Source organism: Nuphar pumila, chromosome 11 (genome assembly GCF_984573655.1).
Source record: "Nuphar pumila chromosome 11, dmNupPumi1.hap1.1, whole genome shotgun sequence".
Lineage (NCBI taxonomy): Eukaryota > Viridiplantae > Streptophyta > Magnoliopsida > Nymphaeales > Nymphaeaceae > Nuphar > Nuphar pumila.
The window spans coordinates 63068261-63085126 of record NC_143259.1 but is presented as its reverse complement, the minus strand read 5'-3'; the positions used below and the strand labels follow the sequence as shown (position 1 = coordinate 63085126).

The 16866-nt window shown below is 38.6% G+C and overlaps 1 protein-coding gene across 2 annotated transcripts in view; it reads right to left on the bottom strand.

The window, feature by feature from the left end:
* LOC149822399 (anaphase-promoting complex subunit) overlaps positions 1–16866 on the bottom strand; it is a 173641-nt gene that overhangs the window by 130058 nt on the left and 26717 nt on the right. For both annotated transcript variants that reach the window (XM_089981389.1, XM_089981390.1), the window contains 2 exons: positions 785–917; positions 668–700 (listed from right to left, as the gene is read on the bottom strand). In XM_089981389.1, the coding sequence (XP_089837515.1) occupies positions 668–700; positions 785–917 (166 nt within the window). The remainder of the gene's footprint in view (positions 1–667; positions 701–784; positions 918–16866) is intronic.

Genomic DNA, 16866 nt, shown 5'->3' with positions numbered 1-16866 from the left:
TTCACCATGCATTCTTGAGTTTGCATACTTGAAATATCTGATAATCCTAACTGTTGCTGCCAAGTGAGTAGATCTAGGAACACTCACGAATTGGCTCACCACATGTACAACAAAGGTAATATCAGGTCTATATGATATTTTACGTGAATATCATTTTAAATTTTGAAATACATTTCGCATAGCATAATTATTATTCCCATGTACTAAATGGAAATTTGTGTAATATAGATAAATGGTCTTTATCATCCTTAAAATATTTCCTTTAACTTATGAACCATGATGAACCTACTGGAAAAGTATATAGACCTCTTAAAACATATGATGCTTTGGATTTATATACTGCAAAAAATGTATATATAACAGACATCTTCTGGTATCAAGGATGACCATATAACTTAATTAGTATCTCTTTGACTATGTGGCACATACCCTTTTCCAAAAGTACCTGGCATGCCCCTATTCATGGGATGGCAACTAAGAGATAAGAAAAATCATCAAATTCATTTCAAATACAGCACAAGTTTGAACCACCATGTATTAAGATGAATCAAACTCAAATTCATTATGATACATAGCACAGGGCAATTCAAATGTTATAGCTGTAGAATACGATGCATAAACAAAACAAATACTGCTGTGTCTACTAAGACAATATAAAACTTCATACCTTGTGACAAATTTGAACTGCTTCAGTTAACGCCTGAAAACAATTTAATGAAAAAACAAATGTGTGAAACCAAAGCATTAGTCTAAAGATAAACAAGCCAACCTTTTAAACATTTACCTCCATTGCCAGCTTAAAATGTCCAAAATGACAGTGTAGAACTCCCAAACATAACAAGGCAGTTTCATATTTTCCATCACGCGAGTTGTATGTAAAAGAAGATGAACTACTATCCATTCCTTCTAATCCTGCACTGTAAGAGGAAACTATTTAGATGCTAAGGTTGACCGTAGATCTTTCTGTTAGCAGTAAAAGACCATGTCTGTTCTGATATAAAATCAACAGAAGGTGACCTGGTCACATTAATGAAAACCTAATGAAAGGTACCTAATCAGTTGGCAACATAGCTTGTTTTGACTAACTTATGAATAACAAAAAAGAATACATGCTAAGTAACTAAACAATGGAACTTCAACAAGGCACGCATACTATCACAAGCAACAACGATAGAGAGATTAAGCCCAACGTGAAAGATTGATGTGTTCATATGCTGGTTAAACTACACCTTAAGATGTCAACAGTTCCACCAGAGCCCTTCTAACTACAAAGGAGCCAAGTCCTTAAGAACTACATTCAGTTTGAGACTGATTCTAACAAAAGCCATAAGAAATGCAATTTTGACAAACTGTCTAATCTTTAAGATTTTCAGACATTCTTCCTATCACTTATCTCAATTCATCTACCATACTCATTTTCCGTGTTGTAAACACCTAAATCTTCAACTAGCCCACCAAGGACTTAAATGGGTCCTTAATGAGCTTGGCTTCAATTAGTTTCTTCAACTTCCATTTTAGCCTTATGATTGATAGTTTGCATCATTTATTGTATAGATAATTTTTTCCCCCTCTCTTAAGATATCAAGGATGAATTCAAGAGGGATCTGATCTAAATTTGAGTCGGGCACAGACTGTGTTCAATTTGGATCCAGTTCAAGTTGATCTACTCAAGTTTCTTTATCTATGGGTAAAGTCTAGAATTCGGAGGGTTTGATCCATAATTTGCCATGTGTCCATGCCAAGGCCTGAATTTTCAAGGAAATCATTTTATATGAAAATTTTACTTGAAATACTACAAATGTCTCAGAAAAATTGGCATGAAAATCATGAAAAATGCAGCAAATGTCCTTCAATCTAGGCTTAGGCACGTCTATTCTGGTGCAGTATCTGATTTCCATGAGTTTCCTATGAACAGGTGAAGGAAGATGAGTTAGAGAGGAGCATGACAACTTCAAAAGCAGCAAATAGAGGTTGATGGTTCAGACCTCGCTCAATATCTATTAATATATAATAAAGTTGTTAAGAGGTAACTCCAGGTTTACCTGCGCAAGGAGGAAAACGAGTGAAAGAGAAAGAGAGCTGAAGAAGGTCACGGCTGAATCTAGCATGCGTGACTGATCTATTCAAAGCATATGTATATAAGAGATTACAAAGATTAGGGTACAGAAATACCCTTTAATGAATATTTAAAATTACAACATAACACAACCCTTATATGGATACGGGTCTGGATTGGATTCAGATCCATAAATGATTCTTTTCACCCTCCCTCAAGTTGTACATGATCTTGGATCATGAACAACTTGCCTTTTAGCATCCAAAACATGTCCTTTGTTAATCCTTTCGTGTATATATCAGCAACTTTTTCTTCTCTTCAGACAAAATTGGGCTCAATTTCTTTTTGTTCGACCTTTTGCCTTACAAAATGTTGATCTATCTCAATGTATTTTGCTCGACTATGATAAATAGGATTGAAGGACATATTGATGGCACTTTGGTTGTCACATAGTAAGAGTGATCGAGAAATCGATTCTCCTATGTCTTATCCATGTAGCCTCTGCAGTCACGGAAGCCATCGATCTGTATTCGGCCTCTGTGTTCGATTTAGCTATGGCTTTCTGCTTTCTACTGCTCCAAGAAACTAGGTTTGACCCAAGAAAACTGCAATAACCAGATATATGATCGACGTTCATCTGGATCCCCTGCCCAATCAGCGTCAACATAAACAATGATCTCATGTGCGCCTTGATTCAGCCCACTCTTACTGTACACAAGTCCATCGCCGACAATGCCTTTTAGATATCTTAGTATTCTCTTAGCTGCCTCCATATGTGATGTACGAGGTTCATGCATAAATTGAGATACCTGATTGACAGAATACACTATATCGGGTCAAGTGAATGTTAGGTATTGTAGCATACCTACTATGTTGCGGTATCTAGTAGGATCTTCATATAAGTCTCCCTCTTTAGAGCTCAGTTTTTTATGTATGACACTTGGGGTTGCCAAGGGTTTGCAATTCATCATACCCGCTCTACTGAGAATATCCACTGTGTACTTGTGTTGAGTGAGAGTAAGTGTATTACATGTCTTGTTGACTTCCACCCCAAGGAAATATCGTAGATCTCCGAGATCCTTCATTTTAAATCTCTGATTCAACAATTCTTTACTTCCTCAATATGAGTTTCGCAGTTACCTGTAATGATGATGTCATTTACATATATCAATAGGAGTGTGTTCACACTCTGGTTCTTGTAGATGAATAATGAATGATCAAGAAAAGACCTAGAGAAGCTATGTCTCTGTATTTCAAGCGAAAAACTCTCAAACCAAGAACGAGATGTCTGTTTCAAACCATATATCGCTCGTTTCAATTTACACATGTATTGATCAGTATCTTGTTCTGTATATCCTGCGGGCTGCTCCATATAAACTTTCTCCTTGAGATCTCCATGCATAAAGGCATTTTTAACATCTAGCTGACTTAATATCCATCCATGTTCAACAGCTAGACCCAACACAATTCGAATGGTCCCAATTTTCACCACAGGACTAAAAGTTTCATCAAAATCATGTCCTTGCTCTTGTGTGAATCCTTTGGCAACAAGTCTAGCTTTGTACTTTTCAATACTCCCATCAAGTTTATATTTAATCTTGTACACCCATTTCGATCCCACTACATTTATATTGGGTGGTCTGGGAACAACCTCTCAAGTACCACATTCATGTAGAGCTTTCATTTCTTCATTCATCACTTCAATTCACTTCTTCGTGTTGGTGGCTTGATAAAAGGTGAGAGGTTCATCTTCTTTAGTTATGGCTGTCAAAAGCAATTGAAAATCCAATGAAAAAATTTTGTAGCTGACCCATTTGTCAAGTGGGTGTCGAGCTCGAGTAGACCTCCTAACAGGCAACATCCGTGAGGAAGTAGGAGGCATATTAAGGTCCGAACAGGGAGTAGAGACAGGTGGAAGTTCGTTCTCACGTCGAGTATAGATGATGCCCTTATACCTTCCTGTTTCCAAGGATTGACCATCAACCTCTTCTGATTGTGATGCATCTTCTGACTCCTCACATGCTTCCTTATGACTGCAGTCCGGAGGGCATTCAGTATTAATGTTGGAGAAGAGTTCGGAGCTTAGCCATGAATAATATACCTCAACATTGGATCCTGAGCCAGAGAAGTTAGTTGGTTGATTATCGAGGTTCATCTCATCAAAAATAACGTTTCTCGACACTTTGATGTGTTTACTCGAAGGATCATAACACCTGTACCCCTTATATTCATCTGCATACCCCACAAATCTACACTTCAAGGCTTTGTCTTGAAACTTATGCCTTAATGAGCTATCAATATGCACATAACAAACAGATCCAAAAACACTAATGAACAGCAGCCCACAATCATGAATGATAATTTTAAATTTTTTCAGCACAGCAAGGAATCACGCTTGCTGTTTCCATATTCTGAAATAAACTACCAACTGAAAAAAAACAACCAACAAAGATCCAATGAATCACGACCAACGATAATATGCAGACGCAGAAAATAAATCACGGCAGCTGCTGCTCCCAGACATATATAGCTCGACAGCCAACAAGAATATCAGTTCTTCAGGGCACGGTTAAAACAAATCAGTCATTTTTCAATCACAAGCAACAGCACAACAGGTGAGATTGCTGCTTCTCCCAAACAGCAGGAAATCACGGCAGGAAAAAATCACGAAAAATGAGATTGCTGTTGTGCCCAAACAGCAGGACATCACGACAGAAAAACTCGGCAACAGAAAATCGCGGCAGGAAATCCAGGAAATCACGGCAGGAAAAATCGGCAACAGAAAATCACGGCAGGAACAAAACATCTGCTCCCTTAGATCTGATGACAGATCTGGGTCATCAAATCCCAGATCTGTTATCAGATCTTACACAGAAAAGGAACAGCTGACCTGATTTGAAGATATAATTTTTTTTTTCGTTGGTGTAGATCAATCGAAGATTGATCACGATCGATCACGCTCCCACGATCGGCTGCTTTGATACCATGTTGGAGGATAGATGAGATGCACTGAACCCTAGGTAGAGAGAGTGAGAGAGAGAGAGAGACGGCTGCACAAGAAGAAAACTCGTTAACTCCATTAGGGCAGCTACTCTCTATGTTAAATAGAGAGAGGCCAAAAAGAATAAATTACATCTAAGTCCATTATTAAATTAAAATTTCAAATAGCCTCTAATCTAAGAAGGCTTAAACGTAAAACCACCTATTCTCAACATCTACCAACATAAGGAATAAGGTTTAGGAGTTTACCCGCATCACCTGAAACGTGTGTTGATGCCCCTGAGTCAACATACCAAGTGCCTTTATCATTTTGCTTCATATTTAACCCTGCAAATGTTGCTAATAGTAACTCCTTTAATTCTCCCCCTGCCTTTGAATTTTCTGTGTCTTTATCGGCTTCTAATTGCAAAGATTTTCCTTTATTTTGGGGATTGAACCAACAATTTGCTTTAATATGTCCCCTTTTGTTACATAAAAAACAGGTAGGAATGGGCCTTTGACCTCGTTGATTGGAAGAAACATTGGGCGTTGGAAGTAGCCCACGACCCCCAAAACCAGGTCTTCCCTGTTCATTCCTGCCTCGAAAAGCACCACCTCCTCTTCTACTGCCAAAAGTTCTTGAGTCCCAGATTGCACATGATTTTCTTCAGAAAACCCCTTCAGACTCATCTCATATTGTAACAATTTTGCACGTAGATCTTCGAACTTAAGAAGTTCTGGGAGACACAATAAGGACGTTGTCAGAAAATGATAATCTGGCCCCAGTCCGCGTAGAGTTTGTTGTACTTTATCTTTGTCATTAACTACACATCCCACGATAGTCAGCTGATTTGTGATACTCTTCATTTTATTTAAGTATTCCATGATCGACATGGAATCTTTTCTCAACATCTGAAATTCTCACTTAAGAGACACAACTCTAGCCTCGGATATTTGTGAATATGTCTGAAGTAACTTATCCCACAATTCCCTGGCTGAACAATCATCAGGAATGGCTACAAGAACCTCTTGCGACAATGTATGCCACCAATGTTTGGTCTCTCTTCATCCACGCGATGTAATCTGGATTTCTGAGAAGCATAGTAGAAGATGCCCCTTTATCATCTTTCTTTTCCTGCAAGATAAACTTTGGAGGGGTTGGAATTGACCCATCCAGCTATCCAGAGAGATCTTGACTCCTTATAAAAGGGACGACCTGTCTTTTCCAAGTCAAGAAATTGCTATTGTTTAACTTCTCAGAGACAAGTTGACAAAGAAAATTAGAAGAAAGAGGCGTTTGTGAGAATGAGGCATCCATTGAGGGAAACACAAGAGATTGGTGATAAAAGAAAAGGAGAATTTTTGGACCAGATTCAGTCGATTGATAAAAAAATCAACCACTTTTAATATTCTGCCTTTTTTTTGCAGAATTTTAACCAAGAAAATTATATCCTGTCGTGGTCAGCGAACATAAGAGGTCTGATGCTGTCAACACTAAGTCGGTTTCAGATTGATAAAAAATCCCTTGTTGAATGAATATAACTAGTCTTCAACAAAACCTGTAATCTCGAATAGCAAGAATGATATAGATAACACAGAAAAATTTCAAGTAAACCAGATTGGCAGCAGATCGATGATCCCTTTAAAAGAGCAAAGATTGTTGGCAACAGAAGAAGAAGATAGGAGTCGATATTTCGACGTGGAGAGAGACGTTCCTGATTTTAGAGAAAATAGCTTCAGAAATCGGCGATTAAAGAAACAGGAATACGTTGATTAACGAACACAAAAAATCTTTATAGGTTGAAACACAGATTTAAAGACATCGCTGATATAAATTCAGAAGAGATGCAGGTATAAGTTTAGAAAAGAACGCAGATTTAAAAGGACGTTGATTTAGGAAGACGTTGATTTAAGGAAAAAGGAGGAACGAACGCAGATTGATTTGAAGTTTGGGTTTGAGAAAAAAGAACGCAGATTGATTCTGGGTTTAGAAAAAGAACACAGATTGAAGAAGACGCAGTTTTGGGTTTAGAGAAGGATTTAGAGAAGACGCAAATTAGATATATTGAACTCAAAGATTTCTCGGCTTGGAACTTAAGATCTCTTTGGACAGTCCTTTTTGGAGAAGCAATCCCAGACCCAGCTTTCTACTGCTCTGATACCATGTTAAGAGGTGAACTCCAGGTTTACCTGCGCAAGGAGGAAAACAAGTGAAAGAGAAAGAGAGCTGCAGAAGGTCACGGCTGAATCTAGCATGCGTGACTGATCTATTCAAAGCATACGTATATAAGAGATTACAAAGATTAGGGTACAGAAATACCCTTTAACGAATATTTAAAATTACAACATAACACAACCCTTATATGGATACGGGTCTGGATTGGATCCAGATCCATAAATGATTCTTTTCAAAAGTTTCTAAGCAACCTTCTAGAAATTCCCTTAACATGTAAAAAGAATTACATATAAGTCATGGATATACATAAAAAGGTTCATGAAAAGATAAAATATCACAGAAGTCAAAAACATTACAAATATTACAAAAAACATCACATCCGCTAACAGGGCCCCTCAAGTTGTTGATGGAGATTATGTGCAGCTTGTTCTTTAATGTCCAATGCTGGTATGAAGATAAGTCTTTGGTGAATAATCTGCAATTTGACTTTTTCCATAGATAAATTTAGTATCAAGCTCTTGGTCTTCTATCTTTTCAAATACAAAGTGCTTGTCCAACTCCAATGCACCAAAGTTATGTAATGAAGTATGCGGAATTACAAGGATAAGGTGCAAAAGCACTAAACAAGTCCAATAGTAGACAATTACAAAGGCACAAAAGTGCAAAAGCAAGAAGTCCACATGGGACAATACAAAAAGCCTACAAAGGGTAACACCAACAAGTAAAATAATAGAAATATTATTAATGAAGTGCTTGGAAAGCAATGAAAGAAATAGGGGGAGCACGCCCCTATTCATATACATCATAAGAAAGGGGAGGCCATTGGGAGCTCCCCTCATAGAACGGTCATATTTATGACCGTTGGGGCCCCAATGACTCTATGAGGGGGACCCTAATTGTAATATCGCATATTTTTTCATGATTTTAAAATCAAAAAATATAGTTTTTGAATTATATATTTATTTAAATTGATAAAATCATGGAAAAATATATTAATTTAAAGGTGACATCAGCTAGGTCTGGGTGTGGCCCAGAGCCTACTGATATGAGCAAAATGAGTTATGAATAACTTGAAAATTTTTTAATTTTTAACCTTTAAATTTAAGTGAAATTCGAGGAAAATTCAGGTTAAATTCAAGCGAAATTCAGGTATGACCACCATTAGATCCACCTCGGAATTTAGATCGTGTTAGCCAACTGTTTTCCAAATTCGGATTACGGTTGGCCCGAAAAATGCATTTTTAAAAAATGACTGACCTCTATTTTTTATATTTTTCTGGATTGGATCAGACTGGATCCGCTCTATTTGATCTAAGTTAATATGGATCTGGACCCAGTTCAAGATTCACATTGACTATGATCTGGTCCAGGTAGAATCCATGGAGATTTGGATATGAATTTGGATCTTGAATCTAGATCTGGATCCAAAATTGATTCATGGCCATTTTAAAACTTTAAAATCAATTTTTAAATTTAAGACAGGATCGAAGTAGAGTTTTACCTGAGGTAGAACTCTACTCCATAAAGAGTATTCCAAAAGGGGCATCACCCTCTTGAATATTCCTTTGGATATTAATTAAATATAAAATAAATAAATAAATATCTAGAGGATAAGGCTATCTAGATGAGAGTGTAGAGTTCTACACATAGTAGAACTCTACTCTCATAGGGGATTCTAGAAAAGATGTCACACCTATTCTAGAAAACATTAAAAAAATATAAAAGGGGTCATACTCTCCCTCTCTCTAAAACTCGTGTTCTAGAGACTGAGAGAGTTAGAGAGAGAGTGAGATAGAGAAAAACCACTAGAAGCAAAAATTGTGTAGAGAGAGAAAGAAAAGAAAGAGAGAAAAGAAGAAAAGAAATGAAGAAAGAAAAGAAGAAAGTATTTTCTAAAGCATGCATCGATTTTCTGAGTTTCTTAACACTTCAAATCAAGGTACGGGTTTCTCTCTATGTTCTCACAAGAAGGAATACATATAAATCGATTTGGACATAGATTTAGAGGGAAAAAGGAAAATATGATATAAAATATATATATATATACCATGTCGATTATATATATATATATATATATATATATATATATATATATATATATATATATTTTATTGGATTAACGATTTCCCTTGTGTATCAAATTCTGAAAATATGCATGATTTTGATTTCATACATGTTGATTTTCTTGATTCGCATCTGAATATGCATGTAGTCAGATTATCAATTTTATTTCTCACGCTCACGCAAATCTGTATATACATATATATATATATATATATATATATATATATATGTATATTCAAGTGTGACAGGTCTTGTTCACGCAAACCTAGATATATATTTATATACATATATATTTCAGTTGGTTGATTTCTATAAATCTGGATATATGTGTGTGATTCAGATTTAACGAGTTTAGCATGCATCTGAATGTGTTTTACGCTTTCAGACTTAACAAATTGCATATTCATGTATGATATTTGGTCTTGATACAGATTCTGTTGAGTCCTATGCTCTTGCATTTGAATATACCTGTTTGAATCAGATTTGTCAAGTTATATATGTATCCGCAAATCTGATTATATTTACTTTGATTCAGGTTGTCGAGTTTCAAACGCATACAGCTGAATATGTTTTACTGTTTTAGATTTGTTGATTTGCATACACATGCATCTGAAAATATGCATCTGAATATGCTTTATTGTTTCAGACTTAACGAGTTTCATATACCTGGATTTGAACATACAGATTTGCCTAGTACATGTATATTCTGTTTTGGTTCAGATCTATGTCACACGGACTCGGCTCCAAGGTCGACGCACCCGTGTCGACACGCACCGACACGAGTGCGGCTCGGACTCGGTCAACCCGACCCTGGGTGCGGTCAACGCACCCAGGGTCATTTTGGTCCATTTTTGGAAAAAAAAATTAAAAAAAAATCTGGGTTACAGAATTTTTTAAAAAAAATTCTTGTGGGGGGGGCGCTGCCCCCTTGTAACCCCCCGCCCGCTGACCGCGCAGCGGGACCCGTGCCGGGAGGAACCCCCCCTCCTGTAAGGAAAAAAAACCCAAAAACCCTGAATCAAGCTTCACAACTCATCACCTGTCCCCTAATGGGCACAACTTTGACCGAGTCTTTATATATATATATATATATATATATATATATATATAGCCGAGTCCCCGTGTCCAAAAATTTTGAAATTGCGCCGCACTCGTGTCGCACCCGCACCCATGTGACATAGGTTCAGATCTGCCGAGTACATACTCCTATTGTCTCGGTTAAGATCTACCGAATCGCATGCATATCCTATTTTGATTCAGATCTGCCAAGATATATGTATATATTATTTTGGATCATGATATATGCTCATGCATCAGCATATGTTTTTATGTTCAGTTATATCAAATTTAGTGCATTTATATCATCAGACCAGCATGTATAGTTGTGTACACAGGTCTGCCCGACCCATGTACATGATTACGATCATGTACATGGATCAGCCAACATGTTGTCCACGAGTGTACATAGGTTTGGCCGACCCATGTACATGTTTGTGAACATGTCCATGGATCAGCCAGCAGGCTAGTCTATATGTGCTTTTGGTCTGGCTGACTCGTATGCTGGTACACATTCTATTGTAGTTTGGCTGACCCATGTACATGTTTGTGAACATGTACATAGATCAATCAACATGCTGGACCATGTTTCATTGTGGTCTGGCCGACTCATGTACATGATTATGATCATGCATATGGATCAGCCAGCATGTTGTTAACGCGTATTTTTCAACATTGGCCGATCATGTACATGAATCAGACCCAGTTGTCGGGTTGTTAATCGGACCAACAGAGGTAAAAATTTTGGATATTTGATTTGAGTACATGAAATTGGTCATGTACATGTTTAAGAATGATATATGTATTCTTTGTTAGATGATACATAAATCTAATCTTAAATTGATCAATTTGTAATTATGCATACCATATGCTTGAATCTGAAAATAATTTGATGTTTGCATGATTGTGATCATATGCATGTTTGGTTGATTATATGAATGAAATTGATCATGAAGGGTGTGGTCTACAAGCATTGTAATCGCATGAGTATGTACTTGGCTTAATGTGCATTTTTCTTACATTTGAATGTGCATTGTGAACATGTTTGGAAACTTTGTGTGTGTTGCATGTTCACTGAAATTTTGCAATTTGCATAAATCACCTTTGAGATATGTTGGTGGTCAGATGTGACCACTGCGGGCCGTGTAAGCTAGGAGCATGTGTTGCTCCAATGTTGATGATTTTGGTTATGCATTGTAAAATAATTTTTGGAAATTATTGGTTTTTCTAAATTTAATTACATTGTTAAACTGTGGAGGTCAAGGCATAAAATTGTTTGTTTTGTATGTGGATTTGCAAAACGGTTCTTGCGTAAAGAACTTGAAATTGTTTTGAAATGGTAAAAGAGACCAAACAATGTAATTAATCTCTTTCTTGATGTCCCTTCCACAATATGAGAATCTTGGATGGAGGTCATGGGGAACCGTAAGGATACTAATACTCCATATATGATTGTGCCCCAGAACCCGATGTGGTAGTTCACATCTCGCCCACGGTTTTGAGGAGATTTCAACCACTTTGCCTTGCGAGTAATGTTGTTGACACAGTTGTAGTTATTGGCATACCAAGAAAGTGGTATCAATGGTTGAGAATTTTCATTTATGTCCTAGCATTAGGAGAGGATACTAATGTTCTGATGGAAGGTGAGGATTTCTTATATCGGTCGAGAAACAAGTGTAGAACCCAATAATAAAATACAAAATTGTGTGTAAAGTTACAATTGTAAACCTAACTTGAACTTCGGAAATTTGTATATGTTTTGAGTATCTGCGGGTTCAAAGAAAAGTGAAAATTAAATTTGTGTGCATTTAATAAGGACATGCATGCAAAAGTAACTTTGATAAATAACTTAATAAGTTATTCATGCATGTGCATTGAATCATGCATATTTTACTGTTCAGTATTAGTTCATGCATTTATGCATATTTGGCTTTCCATAATATTTGGTTTTGCATGATATTTGGTTAAATGCTTGAATGGTAAAATGTTTCAGGTAAGTTATTGCTTGTGATATTCCTCTGAAATTTATGCATGAATTTGTTTATGCTATTTCATTTACTATTTGGATTTTTAGAGAAATTTGTACGAGGACTTCGGTTCTTTACCCATTTTCTTAAAATTGTTTTACAGACACAAATGCTCACTGACGTCTTTGACTGGCAAGCTGGAAACTGCGAGACTTGTGACTACAGTCTGAGTTCTAACAGGATGGCTCGAATTGATATAGACAATTTTTATGTCTTTGATATTTGACTTCTTGATAAATTAATAAAGTTTGATTTCTTTTCTTCAAGTGGATTCAATGCATAGTTTGGTTTGTAGTTGGGTATATTAAATGTGCCTCGGATCCTTAGGTGAGTTTCTGTAATTGTTTTAAACAAAAAAATCCAATATTTTTACGAGGGTCAGTTGGAGTCGTTACACTAATGGCAAAGAAAAGAAAATTTAAAAAAAAAAAAGAAAATAAACTAAAAAATTTAAGAAAAACTAGAATATAGTTGTTTCTAAAAAACAATTGTAATTAAATGTGAAAAGACAAAAATGCCCCTATCAGGCAAACTAATACAAAAACAAATTATATAATTATATGAATATATATATATATACAAACATACATATATTTTAACACTCTCCCTCAAACTTACGGGAAAATAACCAAAAGTTTACTATGGAGAAAAATAAATCGAGCAAGAAGAGCTTTGGTGAAGAAATTTGTCAACTGGTACTCCAATGTCACATACGACAATGCAATAATTCCTCTGAAATATTCATCACGTACATAGTGACAATCCATCTCGATATGTTTAGTTCACTCATGGAAGGTGTGGTTGCTTGCAATGTAAATTGCACTCTTATTGTCGCAGTACATATTCAAAGTTGTTGAGATGATTATTCTCATATCACTAAGAAGACTTCGAAGCCACACAAGCTCCATGGTTGTTGTAGTCATTGCACGATATTCAGCTTCAGTTGAGGATAATGATACTTTATGTTGCTTATTGCATCTCCATGAAACCATAGTCACGTAAAAATACACAAAAACCGGTAGTTAAGACTATCATTAGGATTTTCACCCCAATCACCATCACTATAAGCATGTAAATCAAATGAAGAAGATAAGGATAGAAAAAAAAAACTTGGTTATAGTATTCTGGATGTATCTGACAATTCTCAAGACAACACTCATGTAATAAACGAAAAAAAAAATTAGCTTGGATTCGGGTCGGACCCGGACCCAACTGAGGCACCGCCTCTGTTTCCCCTTTTGAAAGACGAGGCCGAAGGAGGGGAGGTTCTGGAACCCCCCTCACCATCTCTCTCTCTCTCTCTCTCTCTCTCTCTCTCTCTCTCTCTCTCTCTCTCTCTCTCTCTCTCTCTCTCTCTCGTCGGTGATGCCTCCGTACCCGACCTCGCATTTGCCGAGTAGTGGCCACCGACGGCCCCCTCCTTCCGAAAAGCTCTCTTCCGACGAGCTTCTCCTTCCGGCAAGTTCTCTTCCGACGGGCTCCTTCTTCCGGGAGCCTCAGGTACGCCTTTTTCCCCTCTCGTTTTCCTCACCTCTCATCGGCAGGGGGGTTACCCCCTGCTTTTCTCTTAGGATCGACCGACAAGGGGAGGGGGGCTGAGCCCCCCTCGTTGGTAGGAGGAGAGTGGTTGAGCCCCCTCCTTGCTCCCTCTTCCCTGGCATCAGGCAGGGGTTTCGCCCCTGCTTGTTTGCGTGTTCGTCAAGCAGGGACCAAGCCATTGCCCCTGCTTCTTGCACTTATAGCAGGTGCTCATGTGCATGATGCCCCTGTCTCTGCTTCCCTTACGTCAGGACGGCGTCAGTGCCCCTGACCTTCTATTTTTGGAATTAGCTTGCTAAGATTGTTACTTTTCCAGCTCGTACGACAGATCCCGCTGGTGCTCTGCGACCCGAGCCGCCGATCGCGTACATCCGCGGACGACAACAAACTTGCAACTCTCAAAGGTAGGGGAAGATTGCACAGAAGACTTGGACAATTGAATTGAGTTAAATTAACTAAAAAGGACAATTAAATAAATATATATGTATATATATCATATATATTTATACGAGTACGCATATAACTCCAGGACGCGGTTTCGCGATCCTTGTCCTTTACCTTGCCTTCGCGCAAAGGTTTTGTGTTGCACCCCTGCTTACGGTCTTTACTTTGCCGTCGCGCTTTGCGCTAAGCTCTTGCTTTTGCATATGTGTTGTTACTGCCTTGCTATTGCAGATGACGCTCAGGTTCTCGCTCATTGCATACGCGTTTGAGGCATCCTCGTGGAGGATGCAAGAGACATCTATCACTCCCTCTTGCGAAAAGAGTTCAGTCGAGAGCGAGCGACACATCCTCGTCTAAGGGGAGGGATACCTCGCAAGGATCATGGTTCTTCGTGTGTGCAGTCCTGCAGAGTCGACTTGAGATTTCAGGGAGCTGCGCAAAAGCATCAAAGATTGCTCCAAATCGAAGCATTTGGAAGGATGTGACTGGCTGGTTCTGCTCGCCTTCTTGGCATATCTCGGGTGATCCCGAATTGGGGGTTCGAGCGAACTTCTTACCGGGTGTTCTGTTGAGAAACCTGTATTCCGTCTATCGAGGTCAGTATCGAGTCATGCGAGACATGTAGATACCCCCATAGCGGATGTGATTCGAGATAATCACATGCATAAGATTGGCACAAGGTACTGTTGTTTCAAAGGATAGAGTAAAGTTGATAAACTTTACATCTTTGTGAAACACTCCTGTTGAGGCTTCTATTGAGGAGCTATACCCCCTTCATCCTAGAGTACTTGTAGTCGTGCACGACACGTCTAATACTGCGACGATCGGGTGAGACGGTCGTGCGACCTCGAACAACGCTAAATGCAAAATGTTGTAATCACATAAATGGCCTCACATTCGCCTTCACAGGCAAGATGCTCGAGTGGTTTAAATACCACAACATAAAATGGGTCGTTAGTTAAGCAACCCCTAACGTACCTATTCACTTCTGGTTGTCTGTCAAGGGAGAGGACCAAGCGGTACAAACTCCAATGGACAGGTTGTTAACAACCACCCTACGGGCAACGATCCGGCCTCCCCAGTCATTGGAGTTAGGGAAAAGGGGCTATATTAGTTAGCTCAACACTTCTGCAGAAGTTGGATGCGTCCGTGGCACAGCCTCCTTTGGGGAATCCTCTCTCGGCTAAAGTCGTCCCTTTGGAGCGAACTCAACTAGCTATTCGGGTTATTGAAAATACATAGAATAGCAGACGCCCGAATTAGTTTCAGTTGGTTCTACGTTTTGCTTGCGCGTACACGCAGGTTCGTAATTATCGAAACATAAGGTCTGTTCACACTGGTCGTTGAGTCGTGAGATTCGCTTGCACTACTGCTTCGCTTGCACTATTGCTTCTCTTGCATTACTGATTCGCTTGCACTACTGCTTCGCTGGCACTACTAATTCGCTTGCTTTCTCGATAGTTCAGTATGTTACTCGTTGAGTTGTGCACGTCTGTCAAGGCGTTACTCTAGTTGGTTAAACTGCTTACGCAGTTCTTTGCGGAGTAATAAGGAGCTTCTCATACTGGTTAAATACTTATAATAATAGCATTATGCCAGTTGCTACATATTAGCATGTGACTTGCTTTATCCCTTAGTCGAACTGTTTGGTGCTTATTGTAGCGTAGCACTTGTTGGCTTGCATCTCTTATGATTGATGTGATTGCATACAGCTCGTAATCTACGAACTGGTGGCAACTAGGATTGATGTGGTCGCTTGTCTTATAAGTTGCTTACATATTGTGATATAACTATTGTCGTAAGATTGCTTATGAATGGCTTGTGATGTAATGGTTTATGCCTTACGATTAATTTAATTACTTGTTCATGGACTGAGCCATTTTATGGTAATTATATGTTTTACGAGCATTGTTATGAGTGCTTGTCTTATGCAGTTGTTTTGTTTTGCTGACGGGTTGAGTTAGTTACCCTTCGCCCATAGAATCAACTGAATTGCCATATTTGCGCGTTCTCATGTGTCGTTTACACATGCTTTGAGGGCCTATTTGAGGATTGCAATATTTCTTGTGGCAATAACACGATGCGTAGGATATTATGCTTCTATGTGAAGTGATACGATGCACATTGCTGATATGCATGCTTGTGCCCATACTGTGGCTACCGACCCCGAGGCGGTCAATGGTTTAGAGCAGTCGATTATTGATGCATGCATCACTGAGTGGGGTGTCTGTCGAGCACCTGATCTCCAAAGGATTATCTGCGACGGCGTGTATGATCAAGACCAGGTACCCGGCTAGAGTGGTAGATTCTCAGTGAGGATGTACACCGTCCACGAACGGGTAGCCGCAAAGACGGTGAACTCCTGTGAGGAAGTGTATGGTCCAAGACCAGGTATACCATCTAGGGCGGAATTCCTTGTGAGGTTATACATGTCCCAAACCAGGTGATCCGGGCGTTGATCTTGTTGTTTGTATTAGTGGCTATCGACCCTGAGAGCGGTCATTTGTGTGGATGCGTGTATCACA